The sequence below is a fragment of the Patiria miniata genome, unplaced genomic scaffold (assembly GCF_015706575.1).
Source record: "Patiria miniata isolate m_02_andy unplaced genomic scaffold, ASM1570657v1 HiC_scaffold_10, whole genome shotgun sequence".
Taxonomy (NCBI): domain Eukaryota; kingdom Metazoa; phylum Echinodermata; class Asteroidea; order Valvatida; family Asterinidae; genus Patiria; species Patiria miniata.
In genome coordinates this window covers 21,215,737-21,242,130 of record NW_024037048.1, presented here as the reverse complement: position 1 = coordinate 21,242,130, position 26,394 = coordinate 21,215,737, and the positions used below count along the sequence as shown (strand labels likewise).

The 26,394-nt window shown below is 39.2% G+C and overlaps 1 protein-coding gene across 5 annotated transcripts in view; it reads left to right on the top strand.

Moving 5' to 3' along the window:
• LOC119739821 (multiple C2 and transmembrane domain-containing protein 1-like) overlaps positions 1–26,394 on the top strand; it is a 94,296-nt gene that overhangs the window by 16,708 nt on the left and 51,194 nt on the right. For 4 of the 5 annotated variants that reach the window (XM_038214927.1, XM_038214910.1, XM_038214919.1 and 1 more), the window contains exons 2-4: positions 2,642–3,105; positions 20,741–21,098; positions 23,772–23,997. In XM_038214927.1, coding sequence (XP_038070855.1) covers positions 2,642–3,105; positions 20,741–21,098; positions 23,772–23,997 — 1,048 coding nt within the window. Of the gene's footprint in view, positions 1–2,641; positions 3,106–11,791; positions 11,960–20,740; positions 21,099–23,771; positions 23,998–26,394 lie in introns of those variants that run through there. The other variant, XM_038214946.1, reaches the window with a different exon arrangement.

Genomic DNA, 26,394 nt, shown 5'->3' with positions numbered 1-26,394 from the left:
CTGTGTAGAAAGGGTAATGGCTCGTGTGGAAACAATTTTGTATTATCAGCAAAAGAGTCTACAAAATGGAAGAATCCAACCGCCATCTTGGGAAAAAAAAGAAAGGAAAAAGCTGCATCCTTCATTTTTTTTTAAAGGCCCGGACGAGAATTTTTAATTTTTTTTACTCCGCCTTACAGGATACACATGTACATGTAGTGCGCAACCAGCAATTTCTTGAACTTTTTCAAGACCAATCCATAAAAATTCAAATAAATATTTATGATGTGGAAAATGGAAAATCTTTTTAAATTGTTTCAAAAAAATATTCTATCGATAAATCTTTAAAAAAGTTTTTTAAAACCCTAACCGCCCTGAATCCTCCAAATCCTTTTTGCAAATTGGAGGAATTTGCAGGATTGCTCAGGTTACATGGCAAAAGTGCGTTGCTGATTTCGGAGTACGCACTGTGTCAAGGTCTTGGGCCGGACCTTGTGTTGTTTATGCTCAGCCGTGCATAAATTTAGTCCTTGGTTATGCTTGACATCCTCCGCACTGCTCCAGGATGTCACTGCCTCTGCCTCAGCCTATTGACAGTCATAGCCGGAGGATTTTGCAGGATTCAGGCAGTGGTCACCCCTCCATGGACCATATTCAAGAAATAACAGAGGAATTTGCAGGATTGAGGCTAAATGCTTTTTTTCCATGAGGCCAATTGGAGGCCTTTTGCAGGATTGAGGCTACATCCTAGCAAAAAGGCCTAGGGAGTTAGGGACTTAAAAATCTCCAGCCTGAATGTGTGCTGTGGTTAAATAGATCGATATTTTTTTAAATTCCAAATCCATCAAACTCTAACTATTGTTTTTGTAGGACTTTGATGGAGTCGGGACTGTTTGTTGTATAAACAGCGTAGATTGTTTCCTGTCCACCATGTCCATGATAAGATTTCAGAAAACACTCAAACTCAAAGCAAACGAGAGATTAAAATCAAATCGTTAAAATCTGCCTATTTACATATATCGGCGTGCCAGCCATGTGATAAACCACAAGTTCAATAGCTACTGTAAATACTATTACTGCTGCACACAAGGGCGTATATTGGTCATTAATTGATTAATCAATAGGTCAAAGGTCATAGATTTATCAGCACCACATGTGTGTCTATGATGCTGACCTTCGTTTCAACAACTGTCACTGAGTTGAGTTTAGTGGAATCTGGCGACCAGAATTAGCAGGCGTTACTGCGGTGCATGCTGCACGCGTTCTTATAAAGACGAGGCGCGTGCGCATGTTGGTATTCCTATTGGTCGAATGTGCCTGGATTGCGTGCGTAATCCCCGATCGCGATTCGCACAAGCCTGGTGCCGACGCAGAAAATGGCTGCCACTGAATTTGTCATTGGTTCATATTGTTTCCCTTTGCTAAACTATGAAGAAGAAAAAAATCATTCAAAAATTTGTTTTTGTCATGGACTTTGCATTGATTACAAAAATCTAGATACAGTCTCAGTGCATGAGAGTTAAATGTAGAGTACGTTAAATGTATGTTTCAGCACGCTGGCAACATGATTTGCTACATGAACCTGTAGTTCTACCAATATCCAGGGCTTGGCTTGAATTTATACTTATTTGGAATGGGATAAGGACAGAGACGAGTGAGTTTGGCCATATCTCCCCCCCCACACCTCACTGTCCCCGCCCATCCATTCTAGTCAGGAAAGTACATCGTACATGTAGTGTCACCACAACAATTCAACCAGCACAATTCGTAACCCTCTTAATAGTCATCTCAATGTCGTATTTTACTACCTAGCCAGCCGTAACAACAGCAGTCGTCTGGCTGCTAAGTGCTGTGGAATAGTGTGGATCATCAAGTTTGTCCTTGATGTAACAGAATAATGTAATATTTAGGCGTGCATGATTATGGGAAATGTGTTTACATGTACCAGTATACCCCAAAGGATTCCGTTGATAGTGGTGTTCCCTAATGTGGCGCACTTTAACGTTTCCCTCGGCTTTCCTCATGCAGTGTTGCCAAACCTCTTTGTTGAGTAATTTCAAATTCATTCAGTTAAATACTGGAACTAATTACCTTAATAATGATTGCTGTTGAACCTTTGTGAACAACTTCAGTGTCATGAAATTTAGTACGGAATGCAAAAACGGCGACATCCGAAAATTGGGCACAAATTCGGCCGAGTGTTCCCTAACGTGGCGCACTTGAATAAATCTCGGAAAAAGCCAAGTTAACATTTAAGAATTTCTTTAAAACTGATAAATTCTGATTAATTATTTTTATATATACTCACATACGCAATCAACAAATTTGTCAGAAAATTATTTTCTTATTTTTGGGCGCTTCAAAAACAAAATTTGAAAATCTCTCCAAAAGTAAATTTCTCAGGAACTTTGAAGCGTAAACTCAAGATTTATGAACGGGAATGTTTAGAGCTTGATGAAATTTCACTTTCTCTGAAATATGAGGTAACGATTTTGCCCTCACAAGGCACTAGAGGCGAAAAATCAAAGTGTGTCATGTCGGGGCGTGCGCCACGTTAGGGTACTGGTACATCAACAATAACCTGTGTGCTACATTTTCAAAAATAATATCTTACACTTTACTGCTCAGGCCAGTCTTATTTAGTTCTGTTTCAACATTTCAGAGGATGTGACGATGTCCAGCAACGATGAGCTAGACAAGCCACCCGAGGGCGCCCTAACCTCCGCGCAGTCGCAGCCCGCCTTGGACCGACACAAGAGACGGAGTCTCTGGAAAAGTTTCAAGAAGAAGACCAACCCGGTCCGACGGTGGCACTCCTTCCGCAACACCCGCGACCGCCAATCAACGGAGGACGTGGGCGGGTCCTGTCTGTCATTCAGCCAATCAGAGCTGTCGCAGGACTCGGACTCGGACTACACCTCGCTCCCGCGGGGGTCCAGTCTTCCTTCCAAGAACACCTGTCACAGCGAGACGGATTTATCGGCGATGATGAACGGGGGTTTGAAAAAGAGCAGAAGAAACGCGAAGAAGAAAAGTCTCTCGTTTGAGGATCAGAAACTTCACCGTAAAGCTAAAGGAACGGCAGCGAAGAAAGAAGAAGTTGAAATATCACGACTTGAAGAATCAGTAAGTACTTTGATAATTTGCATAAATTTACATACATGTTAATGATGTCATTCCATATTCATGGCTCCATTCATAATTACCCCCTGCAGAAGTAAAAATACAAAACGACTTACGAAAGTATTGTTGGCCTAAGATTTCGTCAAGGTAAAATACAACATTTGCAAACATACCTGTACAAAAAACTATGAAATTATTATGAAATACATGTTCATTTGTATCTAATACTTGACTGTCTCAAGCATCCTGTGAAATCATGGCACTTGGTGTGCTGTCATTTCCAAGAAAAGTTGAATGTTTGGAACAAATTCCAACGATGGTCAGCCAGCCATCCTTGGAAAATATTGACTTCAACAAATACTGCCCCCAATTTACTAAAGTGAGTTAGTTCACATTTTGTTTGCAATCTGTTACACATCCGTGAACGGGTTCAAGCCGGTTAGTCTGGTTCCCTGACCTGACAATTCCCGATGTCTATAAACTGCTCCTTTTTGTCTGAAGTACATGTACCGTAGGGTCAGGGATCCAGACTTCAAAAACACCATTTTTCTTCTTCTTTTTTTCCCAATAGTCTGCGAACACAAAACTTCAAACAAGTCAGTGTAACAATATTTGCTATAAAATACTAACTCCCCAAATCCATCCATTTCTGAAAATTACAGCAAAAGCAAATGTTGTACCGGTGTAATTACCGTTAATTACGTATAAATTTGCTGATGATATTACCGGTAGCACTAGCACACACTGAATATATTTGATTTGAAATTGTTGAAGTACCGAACTATCTGTACAAAATTTCATTGAAAACATTCAGTGAAGAAAGTTTTTGTGTGTAGAGAAATTTGTTAAAAACACAGAATTTTAATGAGGTATCTCTTCTTCCTGAACGTGCTGATTATCATATTATTCTAAACATTGCTCTACGCGTTTTTGTTTCACCGCCAAGGCTTTCAAGCTTGCAATGGCCATTAGTTAATTGAAGGATGCAATTTAAAATCAAGGACGAGCTGTCCATTCCAGAGACAGTGGTATTAAATTCATCAGCGTAATTAAGAGCGGTTGTTTTGGTTATGGTGCATTCAGGGTACATTCGTGTCAATTAATCGACTTGTACAGGTTTTGACAAGCATGCAGTTGTATACAGTTACATATTTAGGAACAGAAAACTGGCTTAGAAATTTTCCAAAAAATAAAGAATTTCTGTTGGATTTATTGGTTTGCTGTGTTATTTTATGTGAATTCAGCAGGTTTCTATTTGCAAGATTCTGTGGAATAATTACATTGAAGTTCTGCACGGATGTACACAATCATTTGGTTGCAGGCCAGTAAATCAGTCCGAAATTGCCTACGGTCACGATACGGCCAAATCACGATTTGCATGACCTTCAATTCTTCAATATTTGATCATTTTGTTGGCCATGAACTTGAGGGTTTGTAAAAAATATGGGTGGAAGCCGTGCACAGGACTGTGAGCTTGTATTTCTGTGGAATTGGGATGAAATTGGGGCCCTTAAAGCGCTCTATTTTGCAACGGAGTGTAGGCATCGTTTTTTAAAATGGGGTGATTAAGGGGTGATCATCTTTGGACGGAAATTTAACGAAAGATGATGAAATAAGCTTTAATTTGAGGTACGTCTTGAACATCTTGGAGAGTTGTGAGTATTTTTTTTATTGGGGTCTATGGAAATTTATTTACTGGTCTGCAACCATTTGCTTCTCATCATCAGCTGAAAGATTGTACATGTACGTACTGAAAAAATGAAATAGCCCCCTCTTGTGGTCAAAATGGAAAACTTTGTTTTATTTACAAGTGCGTGCACAAACACCCACCAGCCAATAATATCAGACAAATTTTCACTTTTTTTTTAATCTGCAAGGTATTTTAAATTCAAAGAAAGCTCTAGAAGTTCTGTGTTCATATTGTTTGAATTCTTTTCATTATTTCTACACCTCTCCAAAGTTACCAAAATAGGAGAAACATCTTCATCAATTTGTTGGAGTAAAAATTGATGTTACTCAATTTTTAAAAGCTCCCTCGGCTAAAAATAGGCCATGTTTTTAAGTCAATAAGGACAAAGATGATCCAAGGTTTAATATTGATACCGATACCTTTACATGTAGCTATACATGTACAAGTACCGTCACAACCGGGTACATGTTTTTGTTGTTTTAATTAAAAAAGAACTACAATCTTTATGGATTAGGCCTAGTTGGTGATGGGCCCCGTTCCCTGTAAAAGAACAAAATCCACTTTTAATTTTTTAACTCTCCAAACTAGTTGGTGACAGTCAGAACATTCAGGGTATGTCATAGATAGAGGGCAGGGTTTTGAATTTTTTTAGGGAATGTTGGCGGTAACATGATGATAACAATGACAAAACGCAATGTTCATGAAAATAAAGATGGCAAATGAGCCCTGAATGAGCATGGCGCACTGAATCGCACAACACCAACTATTAACTGTTCCCGAAAATTGTAATTTCTACGCCAAAAACTGTTCAAAATTACAAATAAGGTGTAATGATAAGCGAAATTAGTCTGCTTTAGGTTAAAAAGGTAATTTTTGAATTACAACAGTATAAAAAACACCTTTGACTCTAATTTGGTCAAAACCAAAGAGGGGCCCACACACACGATTTATAACCTAAAGATGATAAATAATTGCTTAAAAATGTACATGTAGACAAGATATTTCCACTGTTAATATTCAGAAAAATGTCATCACCTGGGGTGGAGTTACAAGTCCTCGCACAACTGACCGATTTCACGTTCCTCAAATTTAAATAACATATTGGCAACATACAATTGTGCATTATGTACGTCTCTTTCGTACAGTACCGGTACCTCAAATTTCAGGCATGTCAGAGTGGACTTACAAAATGTACATCCCGATCACTACATGTACAAATGCTTTCTAAGGTTCCTGAGTGCTTCCTGAAAAGACTGGTCAGTGCTCCCTTAACATTTCTTTCATCCCTGATATCCTCACCCCCCTCCTTCACCTCCATCCCAACCCCTGGCCCACATCCCTTGCCCCTTCCCCTTGCCCCCCCCTTCCACCCCCCCTCCACCCCCCCCCTTCCACCCCTTCCCCCCCCTCCACCCCTTGCCCTCCTCCCCCATCCTGTCTAAATGTCAGCCAATTTGTCAATTGCCCGAACCAGTTTTGATAGAGAAAAACCTCTCAGCGACAGGAACAAATTAGATGATGTGGAGTGTCATTCCCTCCGTTCTGATGTCCACTTTGTCGCATCTGTAAACACGAGGAATGCTTTTAGCTTCAGACGTTTAATGTCAGATTGGGAGCTACTGGTACAGTGGTATCTCTAGAGACATACATGAGACTCTCTATTCACAGCTTAGGCCCTATGTAGTATGGTTTTTTTCAAGCAAACTCACTAGAGACCTGCTTCCCACTTAAGAAAGGTTAGGGGGGGGGGGGCAAATTAAGCAAAGATATTTCCTAAGCGCTGAAATTATTTGCTTAACAAACTGGATACCAGCTAACATTGCATAAATGGATGTACATTGTATATTCACTGCAACCGGTTCTACGCTACTATATGCTTAACACAAAACTTTGGTAAGCGGTATTATTCTGCTGAATGTCTTCGTGAAATTGGGCCCTCCGGCATCTCAAAGGGGACTTAGTGAGGCGTGTGTTTGTCGGCCAACAGGATAAATTGTCAGATTGGGAGCTACTGGTATGTTGAGACTCTCTGTTCACAGCTTATGTAGTACTTGGGAATTTTCAAGCAAACTCACTAGAGACCTGCTTCCCACTTAAGAAAGGTTAGGGGGGGGGAGCAAATTAAGCAAAGATATTTCCTAAGCGCTGAAATTATTTGCTTAACAATAACTGGATACCAGCTAAAATTGCATTGGATGTACATGTATATTGAGTTCAACCGGTTTGCTGCTACTACGGTATGCTTAACACAAAACTTTGGTAAGCGGTATTATTCTGCTGAATGTCTTCGTGAAATTGGACCCTCGGGCATCTCAAAGGGGACTTGTGAGGCGTGTGTTTGTCGGCCAACAGGATAAAAAGCTTTTAAGATCGATGTTTGCTCAGTCGGTTTCAGGCCAGTCCAGACTGTACCCGGTACATGTAAACTCTTGTGCAGTGTGTGTGCACAAGACGTCAATTGATGAAAAGAAAATAGTGCTGGTTTATGTTTTGGATTAATTGACTAGCTAGCACAGTGAGAGAAAAACGCAAATCGTCTTCGTCCATCAGAACTGTCTATTTCCTTGTTCTACGCCTGGAAATATTGTGCCGACTTCATAATGTTTTTGTAGTTTGGGTCGAAATGTACGGTAGTTTAGCTGACATGCGGGTTTTACAATTTTGAAGTTGGTTGCCACGGTTACAGTGACGTCTGGATTATCCCACTAGTAAAGAAGGTGAGTATTATATAATGGACTAGGCTTAGGCCAAAAAAACCAAAACAAACTTCTGCTTCCGATTACATGGCATTTGAAAATTGGGTAGGTAGGAAGGGACATTTTTTTTTTGCCAATTTTTTTTGTGTACAATCATATGGAGGCATCTGCGTGTAGTCAAGGGAAAAAGGTATAAAGTGATGGTTTTGGGTGTTTTTTTCTCATTTTTCCAATAAAAAAATTAGGGTAGGGGCTGTCAGAATAGGGTAGGTACATTTTGTAGGGAAACCGGAAGCAGAACTATTAATTTTTTTGGCCTATGCGTGATGACATCTGAGGCAAAGTTTATCTGGAATTTCAAAATAAAAATTGAAAGGCCGACATCTGAAATGATGATTGTTTTTTAGTGTTTCACAATCAAATAAGATGTTTTTTCATTTGTGCAATTGTTTTCAATCAGTTCATTTGATTTGTTCTTGCACAACTGGCATATCCGATTCATATTTTTTAAATTTTGATGTAAGGACAAATTAATTCTTTAAATTACTGGATAGAATAAAGTCCAGCATGAAAATAAGCCTAAATTGTTTTACTTCTTTTTGAAAGCATTTTTTTCAAAAAAGTGAAGAATAAACTGTGAATATTTTTTAATTAGCTGGGAGAATTAACAGCTTTCTATTTGATGTACTTTTGTGAATTGACGACAGAAACTATTGATGGAATAATTGTTTTGCCTGTTTTAATGATACAGTACCAGCAGAAGTTATTATTCTCATTTTAAAAATCTACTGACATTTTATTCCCTTTCCATCTTTTGTCGTTTTGAAGGATAAGTGTTTATTTTAATGCGGGTCATTTTTATCCAGGGCACCATGTGTACACATGTACCAGTACATGTACATGTACATGTATATTCCACAGTTTGTTTGCCTTTGTGATATTATCTATTGAACTCGAAATGACTTATTTACTTAAAATAATTAACAAATAAAAAAATATGAAATTCACACTTTTGAAGTTGAACAGCTGTGATTACATGTAGTTTGACCATCCATTGAAAAAAATCCTCCTATTTCCAACTTTTTTTGCAAGAATGTTGTGATTGTGTAACTATTTCTTTTAAAGGTTACAAACTTGTGTATCATGTCATTTGTGCATTTTTTCGTTTTTAAAACAACAAAAGTGCTAAAATCTAAAGAAGGGTGCTTAACAACTAACCCAATGAAGTTTCAGCTCAGTGAATGCTGTACATTGTACTTTTAGGCTACAAACCAATATTCTTAAATGTTGGTTTCACTTAAGAGTTGCAGTGTTATGTTTTGAATTGTGCCTGAAATCGTCTGGGATACGTTTTCATTCAGCTGATTGCAGCTACCGGTATATGCGATGTCACGCACTGAACCGACGAATTATAGCAACTGTGCGAGTGTGTGTTGTGGCAACGCTTGTGCGCACCCAAACAGATTCGCTGAATTACAAACCAACTACTAACGGAAATTTCCAAAAATGTGTCACTTGATTCATCTTTGGAAATTGCCTTCATTTAGTGTTTTCTTCAAAATGACAGAAGGAATAATTTCACAGGGAGATTAGTGTCATTACTATCTATAAACCAAGTAAGTTTTTCAACAATAATTTTGTCAGCTACCGTACTTTTTGGATTATATCGGTAGCTGCAAACGATCGACTCTAGCCTGTTAAGTCACTAGCAGTGATCAACAACTATAAAACTTTAAGTAGGACAAATAAAATTAAAAGTAAAAAAAAAGCGCCAGCATCTTTTAAATAATTAATTTGGATTGTGATCTTGGCAGAAAAGCTTTGGAGTTCGGAAACATAATCTTTTTTCCTCACACATGTCACTATATGAAGGATAAGAAGCACTACGCCAATTTTGAAGCATGGTTTGTAGTGATTAGAGATCCGAGGCCACATCGATTAGAGATTATGTTTCTTTACTATATTTTCACCAAAATCTAATTTGCTTGGCATTGTAATGTTTAGCATTTTTTTCAAATCAAAAATGTTTCACCATCACTTTTTTGAGAAAAAAAACTAAACTCAACAAAACAACCAAATTTATTCGTTTTATTAGACTACTGGCATGCATCTTTGAAAAGGAGATTTATCGGACTTGTTGAAAGTTGTTGAATAACAAGGCTAATTATTATTGGACGACGGGATGACACTGCTCAACCGTACCATCAACATATGGCTACTTTGGCCAGACGTTATTAATGCCATGAAATTCTTGTCCACCGAAAATTGTCAATCCATAATGTAAATTCAGTTATTTTGTCATCTATAATATTTGAATCAAGCTCGAATGTTTAAAAAAATTAAACGTGTTAAAACCACCGAGAATTTATTATTTTTTGGACAGTCTTAAGGATCTTTTTTGTTTATTGCTTCAATTTACATTAAGTTTTACAGCTTTTTCCCCAAATTTGTAGTAAAAAGTCTTGATTGTTATGAATCTACAGATTGCGTGTATTTCAGGTTATTTGTATCATTTAACAACGTTAATTTTTTGGGGGAAAAGTATAAAAAATATTGAACACTTTTTCAGAAACTATGCATAATTTACAAAACATGTATGTTCATATGGGAATACATATGTACAACATGCACGTACCGGTACTTGCAAACATTACAAAAACAAAACTACCAAATTATTATGGAATTTCTTACTGGATTGTTTATTTGTGAATGACAGTCTAAATACATGAAATATCCTGTAAAATCGTGGCACATGGTGTTCTGTCATTTTCAAGAAAGTAGTATTTTTTTGGTATCATACATGTACGTATTTCCAACGCTGGTCGGCCGACCAGCTTTGGAAAAAAAAATGGCTTTTTTCAAATACTGCCCACATTTTGTTAACAAGTCCACATTTTGTTTGCAATCAATTACACACAGTTTGAATGGGTACAAGCCAGCTAGACTGGTTCCCGGACCTTACTATTCTCTGACGTCTATAAATTGCTCCATTTCAATTTAAATGGGGTCAGGGAACCAGACTACAAGAACAAGATGCTTTCTTGGTTTTTCCAGCATCTACGAAAAAAAACCTGCAAGCAAAGTCAGTGTCACAATATTTGCTAGAAATATAAATCCCCCAAATCCATCCATTTCTTAAAATTACAGCAAAAGTAAACGTTTTACCAGGGGTACAAATGTATATATTTCCTTTAAAGGGAATATAAAACATTTGCAAACATCGAAAAATAAAACTATCAAGTTTTTACGAAATACCTTACTCTAAGGATGTTGGTAAATGACAGTCTCAAGCATCTTGTAAAATTATGGCACCTGGTGTGAAGTCGTTTTCAAGAAAATGGTATTTTTGTATACATTTCCAACGGTGGTCGGCCGACCAGCGTTGGAAAAACCTAACTATTTTTCAACTACTGCTCCAAATTTACCATTTTTTCAGTCAAAATTTTGTTTGCTATATGTTACATGTTCATGAACGGGTGCAGGCCAGCTACACTGGTTCCCTCACCTTACAATTTTCCGGCATCTATAAACTGATCCATTTTATCCTTAGTGGAGTCAGGGAGTCAGACTACTTGAACATTTTTGTTTTTCTTAGTTTTTCCAGCATTTTCGAACACAAAAATTCAAAAATGTCAGTGTAACAATATTTGATATACATGTATTATAGTAACCCCTCAAATAGTTCATTTCTGAAAATAGTTCATTTCAGCAAAAGCCAATGATGTACATTCCCTTTAAGTTTGATTATGCAACAAACATCTGGTCCTTTCTATGGCAAATCATTCACAAACCGAAGCATAGGACATGTACATGTTGCTTGTACATTATACACACTGTTTAAAATGTACAAACTTTGTCTATCACAGAAAATGCATTGTATAATATTATACACACATTTCCTAATTGGCCTACGTTAGCATGCGTACATAATTAGTATTGTACGGTAGTTGAACAAAACGTGGCATTTCCAAAAGATGAACCTTCAGATCATATCTACTCAATATAATGATTCTTTACTCAACGTAAATACAGCAAACACAAATTGTGTACTGCGTATACATGCAAATCGTGTTTCAACCAGTAACTTTGACGTTTGCCCAGTATGCAAATATAATGCAAATATCAACCTGATGGAGCTAACAGATGTGTAGTTGTAATATTTTTGTTCCAGCATTTTACTCTGACTGGTAATAAAATCGCTGTTGAAGCTGGTTTTTCTCTGGACGCCCCTGGTGAAATTAATGTTCCGTTGAGTTGCTTTTGTTTTTACTGGTAGTCCGCACGTGACATCATGCACGAGTCTAGTCTAGCTTGATACGGGATTGATTGGACGAAGTGTGAATCGCTAACTCTGCTGTCATTTGTTTTATTTTCAAACAATGTGGACATGATAAAAATATTTTGGTGATTGTAGTTGGAGTTGTGACAGAAGATGACTTTGGTAGACTTTCTACTGGGGCTGAGCTTTCTGGTAAGTGAATTGCACTGCCGATGCGTGGGCTAGTCGACCAATAGACGAACGTTGGTTGGTACTGGTATGCTTTGTTAAATTGGTCTTGTTCATATTAAACATGTTAACAGTTTGGATACCGTGTGCATTTTCTGGAATCAGAGTGCTAGCCTAGCTTCCTTTGTGTAATAGGTATCTGACTGACTTTAGTGACTGTTAGTCGGGTAGTGCTATTGTATAGGATTACCCTGTAATACCAATGAGTATAGCTAAATCCAGCCCATGCATTGTGTAGACCAAATGCATGAAAAAAAATTCCATTGAATAGGCATTCTGAATCAATTGAATAATTTTCTGCACTTTCGGACTACATGTACACGTACACACAATGTACATACACCGGTAGCTTGCTTAGACTTTTGACAATTTTCAAAGCTGCTACTGAACATTAGCTGGCACGATGCTTTCGTCAAGGGGGCCACGATGATTGTTCATTGGTATATGTACTGAGTATGGTCCGGGATGGGTGCAGGCTCTAGACCTGATATTGCCTACATTGTACGCCAGCCAAATCACGATTTGCATGCTCTCAAATTCTCAGGTACCGGTATTAGAGCGTTTGTAGGGCTGTGAACTTGAGGTTTTGTAAAAAAAAACAGAAGGGTGGAAGACACAGGACTGCCAGCTTGTACATTTCTGTGAAATTTGGATGAACTTGGGCCCTTAAATTGCTCTACAGTATGTACAGCTGTATGTATTTTGCAATGGAGTGCAGGCATCATTTTTCAAAATGGGGATGGCTTTCAGGACTACTATTAGGGGTGATCATCTTTGGATGGAATTTCTTCCTAAAAGTCATTCGTCAACCCAAAAAAACTGAACAGAAAATGAAAGGTGATGAAAGAAGCTTTAATTTGGCGTGTCTTGAACACCTTGGAGAGTTGTGAGTATTTTTCCTGATTTTCAGAGGTGGGCATACCGTACATTTTATCACTGGGGTCTGTGGCAGTTTAAACCATTCTTAGTACAGTGCACACCGACATCTTTTTTTTCTAACTCCCTAGGCCTTTGTGCTAGGATGTAGCCTCAATCCTGCACAATCCTCCAATTGGCCTCATGGAAGAAAAGCATATAGCCTCAATCCTGCAAATTCCTCCATTATTTCTTGAAAATGGTCCGTGGAGGGGTGCCTGCATGACCACTGCCTGAATCCTGCAAAATCCTGCGGCAGTGACTGTCAATATGTTGAGGCTTGGCCAGTGATATCCTGGAGCAGTACGGAGGATTTCAAGCATAATCCAGGCCTACTGGTATATGTATTTATGCATGGCTGAGCAAAAACAACACAAGGTCCGGCCCAAGACCTTGACAAAGTGCATCATACAAAATCATTGACGCACTTTTGCCATGTAACCTCAATCCTCCAAATTCCTCCACTTTGGCAAAGAGGATTTTGAAGGATTCAGGGCGGATAGTGTTAAAGATGCTTTTTCTGTATCCGTACATGTACATGAACATGTACAAGATTATGCTTTTAGAATAATAGGCCCCTATTCCTGTTTAAAATTATTCCCCAGAATTCAAGCTTATTGCGTACTCCTGCTTCTTTTAGCTGTATATTGTATCTGGTAATATTCCCCGTACTTTGCCACGGTTTCAAGACCTTTTTCAGAGTACTGTCAGACCGATGCACTCTATTACCATGGCAACGCATTGAACTTCCCTGTCGTTAACTAGTTGGCTTGCTAATTGGACTTTTGTTTGAAGCCATTTGGTTTGTGTACAGCTTTGTACAGCAGTGTGAAGAAATGTGACTGTAAAACCCAACGCTGCTCAATCCAACAGGATCCAACTATTTAACATACCCGCTGAGTCCTGTTGGACGTGGTATTCCTGTTGGAATCTGTTGGATTCAGCAGGCAACTGAAAACATTCAGAGTCGGATTCTGTTGGGTACTAGTAAATAACGCCAAGTACATGAAGTAGGACTCTGTTGGATCCAGCAACAAACAGAAAAAAATAAGGCACAGTTGGATTCTGTTGGATTGAGCATGCCAGTCATTATATATTTTCAGATACCCAGCAACAAGGGCCAAGTTCGCGCAAGGACTATATAGTTGACCAATGGTTAACTAACGTTTGCCCGAACTCTGTCAAGTCAACGGTGGTTGACTACGCTAGTCGACTATTTGGAACCAGCCTACTGGGGTTGGTTGCTTCGCTGGTAACCAATAGCCGCGCGCATTCATAACGCTAGCAGAGAGCCAGGATCCAGAAGTTTTGCGACGACATTTTGACCAGCGTTTGACGAGAGACGTTCGCACGTTGCTACCAGTGCGCAGGCGTAAGGTACGTCACAAATCAACCACTAGTCGACTAATGGTCCTTGCCCGAACTTGGCCTTGGCAAGTTGGGTTGTGTGGGACTGTGTTGGATTGAGTAGGAAACTCATATGTCGAACCGTCAGACTCTGTTGGATGACAGGGTAGTCCTGGGGAACTACTTGAGGGTTCGGGTTTTAAAGAATTGAGAAAATAAATTAATAAGGGAATAAATGTGTGCTCCGGAGGTTTTTATCAGATCTGTTTAAGACCGCTTAGAGTCTGGGTGCTGATAATTACCCGAGCCGGAGGCGAGGGTAATTATCAGCACCCAGACTTTAAGCGGTCTTAAACAGAGTGATAAATACTGACCGAGCACACATTTATTCCCATTCATAAATACCTTTTCGGTAAAAAAAATCAAATAGTTCGTTCAAATAATCCTGGTTTTGTTCAACAAGTTCACTTCATGCTTTTTGAAACATCCCTCTAGCAAAATAATGGAGTGTTCAGCTGGCGAGTAAGATGTAAACAACCCTTTTATGGAGATTGACGCGCGCGACTAGCATGTTCTGCGCGATGTCGCGCAGAACGCACCTGGGGCGTTGCGTTTTGAATTTAGAACTATAAATTCTGACTCGCTAGTGTTGCGCACGCCTACGTGATGGATTGTGAACGTTCAACCAATGAAATGGTAAGAGGCACTGGATTTTTAGGAGTCCACATTTTATGTGACACTGGAAAAGTGTTTAAGACCAGCTAGCCATGTCTTTATCATCCGTTAAATTAAAGGCCACGTGACCGGCCACGTGACGGGCTCTCGACCAATAGGAATAGCTAAACTGTCTGAGGTATTTATGAATTTGTTGTTAATCCATGAGTATACAAAATGTATCGTCAGTTGCACTTTTTTTTAGTTTTGAGATAAACCGATTTAAAGTTGGTCATTGTAGGCTCATTTCATATACTCCGTGTAAGATTTCAAACTGTTTCATTTTTGCTTGTAAATTATAGATTAAACTTTATTGTATGCAATCCGTGTGCATCTAATAGTTGCTTAGTTTTTGAGAAATTCAGTTCCCAAGATACTCGTCACTTCGTGAAACAGATTTTTATCATGTTTATCGTACATGTACATGTCATACAACGCGCGTAATAGTGGCCGTGTGCCAGATACGGAGATACATGTACATCGGTTCGCAAAACGCTAACTTCACACTTTTCGTATCGACGCTGCTTGGTGACGTCATAGCACTATGGGAATTAGCGTGTAAAGCGGAGTATCGCGATACGCCACTTCGTGTATGATACGCCACTTCGTGGTGCAGCATTTTTTATTTTAGAGATAGGCCGCACAGTCTAATTAACTTTCTTAGTTAATTAGAACTCCGATCGGAATAAAACATTCTGAGAATGAGCACTTTGATGAAATAATAACGTTAATGACAAAAACCTCAATTTGGCAAAAAATTGAGATACGCCGGTTCGTGGTGCGACCGACAATATGGTGTACCGCCCCAAACTGCCCTGCCATAATGTACTCCTTTATACTGCCCCAAACCGTCCCAGCACTCTTAAGTTTTCTTGATTTCATCATAAAAATTAAAATTGTAAATTAATGTAGTACATTGTGCAAGTGGTTTTTTAAAAGAAAGAATGGCCTACATATTTTCGTGCACAATTGCACATGTACATGTACAATGTATGCATTCAGCAGATGTGTTCATATGTAGTTTGTATGGTACATACATTACATGTACATGTACATTGTATGTACGTGTACTACACGTACCTACATGTACATTTGTACATGCACGAATAGTTTGCTACACTTGACTAACTACGGTACATTCATATACAAACACATGATAATTATTCACATAAACAGGTGTGTACACATATGCTGAATTGCCATTAAATCATACGCTGTGAAATTGTATTTAAAGGGAATATACATCATTTGCTTTTGCTGTAATTTTCAGAAATGGATGGAATTGGGGGGTTGGAAATATATAGCAAATATAGTTACACTGACTTTTTTGAGGTTTTGGGTTCGAAAATGCTATAAAAACCAAGAAAAACAATCATTTTCCTGTAGTCTGGTTCCCTGACTCCATTTAAGAAGAAACAGAGCAGTTTACATATATTGGGGAATTGTAAGGTCAGGGAACCAGTCTAGCTGGCTTGTACCCGTTCATATAGGTGTGTAATCGATTGCAAACAAGTGCGATGGTCAACTGGGGCCAGTATTTGAAAAAAGCCAGTTTTTTTCCAACGCTGATCGGCCGATCAGCGTTGGAAATTGATACAAAAATACCACTTTTCTTGAAAATGACAGTATACCATGTGCCATGATTTTACAGGATGCTTTACACTGTCATTCACTAACAGTCCAGCAAGGTATTTCAAAATGATTTGGTAGTTTTATTTTTTGATGTTTGCAAATGTTGTATTTTCCCTTTAAATAACACGCACACATCATCACATTTTCATATAACTGTCATGTAGTAAAAAAAAAATTAAAAATCAATAGTGTAGACTTATATACCCTGTATGAAATAAAAAGGTTTTGAAGTAAATTAAAAAAAAATACGAGGTATATTTTCATTTTTAATGTAATTTCCACAAAAATGTGCGTTGCATATGATTATGAGCCTTGCTATCAATTTCTTGTTTACAACTGCTCCAGCCCAATTTTGCCTTTTTTAACAGAAGAAGTGACAATTCCTGAAATTAATTTTTACAGATTTTGAGGATCTGAGATTTAGACGTTTTAAAAAATCATGAGGCAATTTTTTAGAAATCCTTTAGTTTCAGCAACTTTGAGAGACCATTTTGTTATTAGTCTAAGTACATGAAGGCTATTATATGGCTAGAAATATATTTTTTTTTTAAATATAAAAATAAAATATACACAAAGATTGCTTGCAAACTCAGAACAGAACATATACCCGTAGATGCTACGCGTAAAATATACGGTTATTCCAGTGATATCAAAAATTGAATTATTGACGTTTTCAAAACTATTTTCTGAATATAAGCAAACTGCCCTTTGGAACCACTAGCACGACTTGAATCAATATAATGACAGTTGCAACCGTGGCTTCAGTGAAAGTGAAATACTGCCCTCTAGTGTTGAAAGCCTGTCCCATATCCCACCCTTAACTTGTGAATGGTCATTGTACATGCTACGAGTGCCTTCATAAATACACACACTCTTCAAATTGGCTCTTGTGTGGAAGCTGCACACCGCTGTGATTCACCGTTTAGCACGCTACATTGTACGTGCCGTACACTGCAGTGTACCATGGAGGAATGATAACTCACATTTTGTATTCGGCCGGCGTCTTCAACAAAACCGGTACGTTGATTTACGCAGTATTATTGCGATATTAATTCTACCGTTCCTTCTATGCAAGATATATTTTAAAATGATCAATCTTTAATCTCAAGGAAATCTCAAACCCACCTTGAAAGCAATTTTGGTTTTTGTGATAATTGTTTTTCTGTAATTTAGCATTTTATGAACGATGGATGTTTAATTTCAATCTCGAGTGCTCGCAAATCTTCCTTTGAAATCAATTTTTTTTTTTTTTTGGCCAAATTGTTTCTCTGTAATTTACATACATAAAGGTTTTTGCATTTTGTGAACAATGGATGTGTAATTTGAATCTCAAGTGATTCTAAAATCTACTTTTAAATCATTTTCGATCTTTTGTTTTACATGTAATGTACCATTTGTTTTTCTGTAATTAAGCTAGCATTTTATGAATGTTGGGTGTTCTATTTGAATCTCAAGTGATTCGCAAATCTTCCTTGAAATCAATTTTTGATTTTTTTTTGTGACAAATTGTTTTTCTGTAATTTACCCAGCATTTTATGAACGATGGATGTTAAATTTAAATCTCAACTGCTCGCAAATCTTCCTTGCAATAAATTTTGAATTTTTTTGGACAAATTCTTTTTCTGTAATTTGGCTAGCATTTTATGAACAATGAAATTTCAATCGCAAGTGATTCGCAAATCTTCCTTGAAATCAATTTTGATTTTTTTTTTGATGACAAATTGTTTTTCTGCAATTTAGCTAGCATTTAATGAATGATGGATGTTAAATTCGAATCTCAACTGATTCTCAAATCTACCTTGAAACCAATTTTGGTTTTGTTTTGTTTACAAACACTGTTTTTCTGTACGTAAGCTTACATTTGATACATTTTTTCGTATTAAAATGATGATTGATAAATTTCATTTTCAAGTAAATTCTCAATTCTAACTTTAAAGCATATTTTAATTTTTTGGTTTTTTTTGACAAACCGTTTTTTAATTAATGTGCATACGATCATGCGGTGACTGCTCTATGTTCCGACACCCTATGTTCCGACAACCTAGATTGTGTTACTCCCGGTTAGGGTTAGGGTTAGGGTTAGGGTTAGAAATATGTGCAGTCGGAACATAGGGGTGTCGGAACATAGAGGTGTAACTGATCATGCAGCTCACATTTAATGAATATTGTAGTTGGGTTTTACCGTCCTCCGATTGTTTCTGGTCAGTTATTGTCACATTCCATTGAGTTCTTTTCACGTGGTGCATCGATAATGAGCTGTGCTTTTTACACCTTTGCGTTTCTTACACCCGATGGGCAAAAATAATTGGGACCGTTGGATCTTTCACACGGCCTGGAATTTAGAGGTGTGCGCTGTGTCAATTAGAGCGGTGTTTGTTTTGCTTCAGGGCAGGGTAAGTCAGTGTTATCTGGAACATGCATTGCATGGTCTATTCCTTCATGGTACATCTGGCAGTGTGCTGTGAAAAAACTGACACCTCAGAAACTTCTATTTCTATTTGCTAACTTTGTTCTTTTGTGCTGGTACTGTACTAGAGCTACATGTATAGATTGCATTGTATGATCGAGTATAATTTGGAAATGTTGGGATAGAGTTTAACCAACAAATAGCTGTCCGGTACTGACATTGTAAGTATATGAGGGTGCACACCGGTAAATCGATCCGCCAAGCTCATGAATAAAAGTTATACCCTCAAAATATTCTATATTAGAGAGTTCTGAGCGCCGTAAAATTGGGGAATTGAAGAGATATGGTAATGAACCTCTGGCCCAGACTTGGGGCTTCCAATTCTGAGCATTTTGGATGCTATTGGGCTCGAAAGTGGCGCTAATTTTGCCATGTTGTGGAGGGATCGTTTTTCAAGATGGCTACTTTTCCGCTTTGGGGAAAATAGGGGTCGTCTTCTTTGGGTGAAAATATCTCGAAAAGTCAACGGTCAACCCACCAAAAATTGAAAAGAAAACGAAAGATGACATGTTGATTATCATTTTTCTGTGCAGCTTGAATACCTGTGAGAGTTTTGAGTATTTTTAAAAGAATTTTGAAGTATGGGCATTTAGCACTAGTGTCTATGGGAGTTTATTTGCAGGTATGCATCCATGAGGTACATGTACATGTAAGGGCTCAGCGTGCACAAATACTCCTTCAACAGCCAGCAGAGGACAGTTAGGGGAGACCCAGACTGGTTCCCAGTCCATCCACTGCGTACTTTGAATAATCCAAAATTATGCGGGCTGGGATTAATCTGGGAGAACATCACAAGATAAATTCGAACGTACCGGTATTCACGTGCCGACGACCCCTGGTGCTCACGCGAAGACGCTGTGGCCAATAGCTTTGGCATCCCTATGTACATTCAGGAAGTCGGGCGTTTTTCGCACGCGACCAGTTAGTACAGTACGCACATGCTGTGACTGTTCCGTCCATGGAACTCTCAAAAGTGATAAAAACGCGCCCTCTTTTGTTGGCACACGGAGCCCTGGACTGCTTTTGGCTCACTGCAGAAAATTCTAACTTATCGATTCAAAATGAAAATTGGATTGTACAATTTCACATTGTACATGTACCGTACATGTATACACATTTAATTTATAAATATATCACAGTTGAATGATGTGTGCAATACATGCCTTATTGTATGCATTTGAATGTACTGTAATTTACATTAAAGTACATTTGTACAAATGTAGACATGTCGCAATTCAACATGTTCATGTTTACAAAAACATTTGGCAGTTGAAGTTTTTTTTTTTTTAGACATGATTCAGAATTTAAATAAAATGCTTGAGAATTTGTTTTTGCTTGTTACCGGTGGGTATTTTTGAGTGAAGGGGATTTAGAAATCTCTCAATCTCCTAATCAATCTCCTAATCAATCTCTCAATCAATCTCTCAATCAATCTCTCAGACATTTTTGGAGAAATGTAATAATCTCTGAAAGTAAAAGAAAATTTGAGGTGTTTACTCTGAAACTGAATTCATGTAACACTGCGGCATACCACATGTCTTTGCAAACACTAATACTGATTTGCTACTTTCATTGATACTACATGTGTCATATTTCAGGAAATACGTTTTCGAGGAAGTCATCATCAATAATACAATTATTATTGTTTCCGTTCTTCCTTGCTCAAACAGCCGACAGTCATACGGCAGAGGCTGCTAGAAATCAAGAAATCGCAGGAGTCCCAAGAGTCGGCCAACCCAACCCGAGAATCGGCGACGTCAGACGAGTCGGTGCAGAGTCCAAACAGCGTCGATGAAGGGTACATACCTAGCCCCGGTGGGCCGGACTCGACGCTGAACACCAACAGTAACAGCTCGGTTAACGGGATCATGCCGGAGATGGAACGTCTCGGCAACGACCTCCCCGTGACGGTCTTACCGGTGGGGGAAGTCGCTCAATCGTGGCAGACGCTAGCTCAACAGTATAACTTCTTCCAGTTGGAGGTTCATCTCAAGGAGGGAGTCGATCTTGCCATTCGAGACAGAAGCGGTAAGTATTGGGGCTCTTCACAAATTAGATTATATTCCCCGAACATATTATTTTGGGTCACCTTCGCTCAATAAACAGATTTGTTCTGTATTAAAGAGGTTGTGGAATGCTCGGAGACATTTCCGTCATTTTTCGGGTATATGTAGCCTAAGGTGTGATGAAATAAAAACGACTATTGTTTCTGTCATGAAATGAGTACAAAGGGTACTTTTGAGAGCTACATGTACATTGTATTTTTCAGGTCCTGTTTCGACCCGAACGTGCAATTTGTGTAAAAGTCGTCGTTGCGGGCAGCAAACAAAACACAGTAAATCGTGACGTAATAAACAGGACTCGTTTATGCTACTCTGCATCGGGAGTTCTGTTTATTACGTCACAATTTACTGTTTTTTGTTTGCTGCCCGCAACGATGACTTTTACACAAATTGCACGTTCGGGTCGAAACAGGCATGACAGGACTTGAAAAACAGCTCTCAAAAGTACCTTTTGTACTCATTTCATGACAGAAACAATAGTCGTTTTTATTTCATCACACCTTAGGCTACATATACCCGAAAAATGACGGAAATGTCTTTGAGCATTCCACAACCTCTTTAAAAGACTGGTTCCTACATTTGTACATGTATGGGTCATTTCACCTGGTTGGGACACAGCGTGTGTTACATCCAAATATTTGGTTATATTATCAAAAGTATTGATCAATTGATGTATAAATTAAACAACTGTTTAACATAATTTTAGTCTTAGGGTGTTTCAATACTTAAGAAAAGCTGAAATCATTTGAAAGTAGCTTTTACCAAAATATGAGCAAACGTGTGAATTCAGACGTAACATTGACACCGTGTAAATGTTACAGTGTACAAGTACATGTACATCCAAATATTCTAATTTTGCCATTTCTTTACCCATTATGTAAAATAATACCCAAACTGACATAGCATATTTTTAACTTGACACCTAATGCACTAAGAAAAGCTTTTGTTTTGATATACTGTAGTCAAGGTTAAAATATATATCAGAAACAATAACTTAAGGTTGACGTAACGGTGTCAATGTTACTTCTACAACCAAGTTATCATTTCTGCTCCATTTGATACCTGACTAACATAATAAAGCTTATATAAGATTTGAGGCTTTGCAGGGTTCTGACGATGACTCCTGACGATGACTAGAGCAGGCTAGTCGAAACGTTGAGACCAAAGACAAGTTCGTTTAGAACTTACAGCAGGACTGTTCTTATCAGAACAAAAAAAACAACTACTTAGCAAAGTTGATAATAAGCAGGACAAGTTCTTTTCAGAACTAATATCTTCTAAGCAGTAGTTATTACCACATGGTGTTACCGCAAAACCGAAACGATATCTAACTTCTCAAACCGAAACGATAATAATAAAGCTTTTCCTCAGTGTGTTGCATGTATAGTAAGAAGTACATACATTGAATTTGGGTAATGTTTACAGAAATTAAAAAAATAGTACATATATATATATAACATTTGGACGTAACATTGACACCATGTTGATGTTACGTGATGTCAATAAGTAATTATTCCATAACTAAACAGGATTCAAATTTTTTTGGAGTTTCTAAAAAAAAAAGGTTTTTACTTTTTTTTTTCATTTCCCAAATGCATGCAACATGTCGATGTTACGTGATGTCAATAAGTAATTATTCCATAACTAAACAGGATTCAAATTTTCTTTGGAGTTTCAAAAAAACAACAGTTTCTACTTTTTTTTTTCATTTCCCAAAGGCATGCATTTTTTAAATAGATATTTCATTAAAAAAAAACAGCTAATCAAAAAAATGATTATTTATACCTTCGCATTTTTGTACACTGTACACTATCATGGCAAATCCCGATTGAGTTCATGATTGATGGTTTAATTTCTATTCCCCTGGAGGGCCTTTATGTAGCCTCATCAGCTTGTACAGTTGTTCTACTTGCATATCTAATATTGGTGCAATGGCAAACATTGATTAAACACAGGAGAACAGTAATTAATTTCGGGGCACAGAATAAATCCAATTTAGTGTCTGGACACCGGCTTGCAAAAAAAAAAAAAAATACACAATAAAACAGCTGCTTTGAACTAGAAAAGTGGGTGAAATGTTTTGCAGGTTGAATATTTTTCGGTTATTGAAATTCAACTCAAAGGGGGTTTTTATGCAAATGTTTTGTTGGCTACATTGATGTTAAAAGTCGTGTCATCTGGAACTAATGGGTTTTTTTGTAAAGGGGACAGCAACTTGTAAATTTGTATCAAAATTAGTCTAGCTGGGGGAGAAATCGGAGATTTCAAAATCCAGTTAAACCTAATTTTTTTTTCAAGCCGAAAACGTTTATCCGATTTCACTGGAAGTTCCCATCCAGCTCACAGTCACGCCAACAAAAAGATGCCACATAAACTGTCTGCCACAATTATTGGGTATAGTTTGCAGGATTCAAAGACCACTGGGCCGTTACAAAAACACTCCAGAGCTGTAATGTTGAACAAAATTGTGTGGGAACTCTCTGATCAGTCAAATGGGCAGGCTATTGCAAAGAGCATTTTGGAGGATTGGGGAAGGTTAGGGTTAATGATCAGAGTTGACATGAAACGTCTTCAGATTTTGTGATAAATGCACTAAAAGCAAATGATCCTTCATTTTTCTTTCATGTGATACATGTAGGTACGAGCGATCCTTATGTCAAGTTTCGTATCGCAGGCAAGACAGCGTACAAGAGCACCATCATCTACAAGAATCTCAATCCAAAATGGGACGAGAAATTCACGCTTCCAATCGACGACATCAACAAGCCCTTGGATATCTTCGTTCTGGATCGAGATCGGGGCTTCGCCTCCGACGATCCGATGGGGTCGGTTAGGATCGACCTGATGTCGTTGGAACCAGAATGGTAAGTCGGCAAAGTGGGATTCGAACCCGCCACCAGATGACCCTTGCAAGCTCGGTGGTCAGCAGTTTGAAAAACATCAAAACATCTCACATGTGGGAGTTTGTGGGTTTGAATTAAAATGTTCAATCAAATTATAGGTTTTGCCCTTCACCGACGTTTAAACACTGTACATACTCAGTGTGTCACCTCCCGAGTGAAAGTTGGAAAAAAATCACTCGGGTGGGACTCGAACCCACGACCTCCTGCTTTCTAGTGCAGATGTCGTACCACTCGACCACCGAGCTAACGGGATCGGTTGGCTGGTTCGAATCTGATGTACATACATGTAGTAGCGGGTACCGCAAAACTTTTTTCCAACTTTCACTTGGGAGGTAACACACTGAGTATACAGTGTTTAAACGTCGGTGAACGGCAAAAACCTATAGTCTACTTCATTCACTTACCCAAATAGCTACTACATATGCATATTTATTCAGCCGACAGGCTCAAACGCTAAAAGATTTAATCAACCACCGAGCGCCCTCTCGGGGCCTACCCATCATGCTACGTCATGAATCCGCCATTATACTTCCTCTTTTTTTCTTAGCGACGGCATCGTGCAGAAGCAAATATTTTTGCTCTCGCCTTTTGACGAGTTTTTGTACGATTTTCGCTTTAAGAGTTTCTGTTTTATAGAATTTATCAACCAAGTGAGTTGTGTAGAATCTGTAGAGTTTGTTTTGAGTTAAGTAGTTCTCATTTGGAGTGATTTTGGAGTCATTTTGCTTTCGTTTTTCTTTCACGTGGCGTAGCAGGCTTTTCAGCCTTTGTCTGACACCGCGTGCGGCGGGCCAGGTCGGCACCGCGGGGCTAGCCCAGTGCCGGGTAGGCATCGTGGGCTCTCCCTTTGGGATCGAGTGCAATCCCTTTTTAGCCGAGTCGGCTTTCCTGATTTATTATTATTATTTCTGTTGTACAGTTATCTTATAATAATATTTCTTTGTTAAAAAAAAAAAAAAAAAAGCAGTGCATTTATTTTACGACTCCATAGAAATCCGTAAAGACCTTTAGGGGAGACAGTGCGTCGTATATCCCCGGAGAGAAGTGCGGTTATTCTCCACAAGGTCTGCTAGTCGCCCCACACGTGGGGCCCCTGTTCCGGAAGTCAGACTTTCGGCCGTTCAGGGGACTAGCGAAACGTTTCGAAGAATATAGCGGTTTCGGCCGTTCCCTGTTCTCCGTTCGTTTCCCCTAAGCTCGCGGTGGGCTAGGGCCTAGCGAGACGAGTACAGTGGGGGTATATCGACAGAGGTCGTTCCCTTCCCCCCTGACTGTTTCAGCTAGCTCGGGGAGCTAGTAAGCTAGAAGAGGACGTTTCGTCGGGTATATCGACAGAGGTCGTTCCCTGCCCCTCATCCGTCCTAAGCTATCTCGGTAGTGCGGTGACAAACGAGATAGCGGCAAGATATTCGTGGGTATATCGGCCGCTGGCCGTTCACTTCCCTCGGCCGCCTCGCCGGGCGTGTAAAGAGAAATTCCGTGGGGTACAACGACCAGCGGTCGTTCCCTTCCCCTCGGCTGTTCTCAACTGCATATATCTCAGTAGTACAATAGTACGAAAAGACGAGATAGCAGTGAGTCCCCACGCAGGGACATCGCCGCAGTTTGTAACGGTCATCCCGTGTTTGCGCGTTTTGACCGGCATCAAACATACGTCCTACGGTATGGAACACCGTGAGGATACCGGGGATAAAACTCCCCGTGTAACCACGGCCCCCCAGGCGACCAGCCGTAAGGGTTCCGCGGTTAAAAAGGCCACATCAAAGGCCACCGGCGGTCCCAAGGGTAAGACCCAAAAAGGGACCAATAATCGCTCGATTACGCCGGCGTCACCTAGCAACCCGGCGTCGATTTCCCGTGGTTTCGCGGGAATTTCTTCGCCTCGTCCCCCCGGTCTGCTGGCTCCAGCAACTTTCGGGGACGACCAGTCACGGAGCGGTAAAAGGATTCAATCCTCACCGGCCCCGTCTGCGCGTTCATCGCGCTCCGAGCATCCTGCTTCCACCCGTGCGGAATGGGCAGGACTCGCGGTGACTGACTTGCCTCCTCCCCCAATTCGGGCCACGGACTCGCAGTCAACATCATTCTTCGATCAATGCTCCGGAATTCCCAGGGTATTATCGGAGTTTTCATCCAGTGAATCAAGTCACCCAAGCAAGAAAAGGAAACACAAGGCCGCGCCGTCTTCTTCAGGGGATTCCCCCCGTAAGTCGACGCATCGGAAAAAGAAAAACAAAGGTGTATCCACAGAAATCTTTCTAAAAGCTTTCCAGGACATCAACGTTTCGCTAGCAGCCCTCACTAAACAACAACAATGGAGATCGGCCCCAATGGTGACTCAAAGGTCACTCCCGGCGG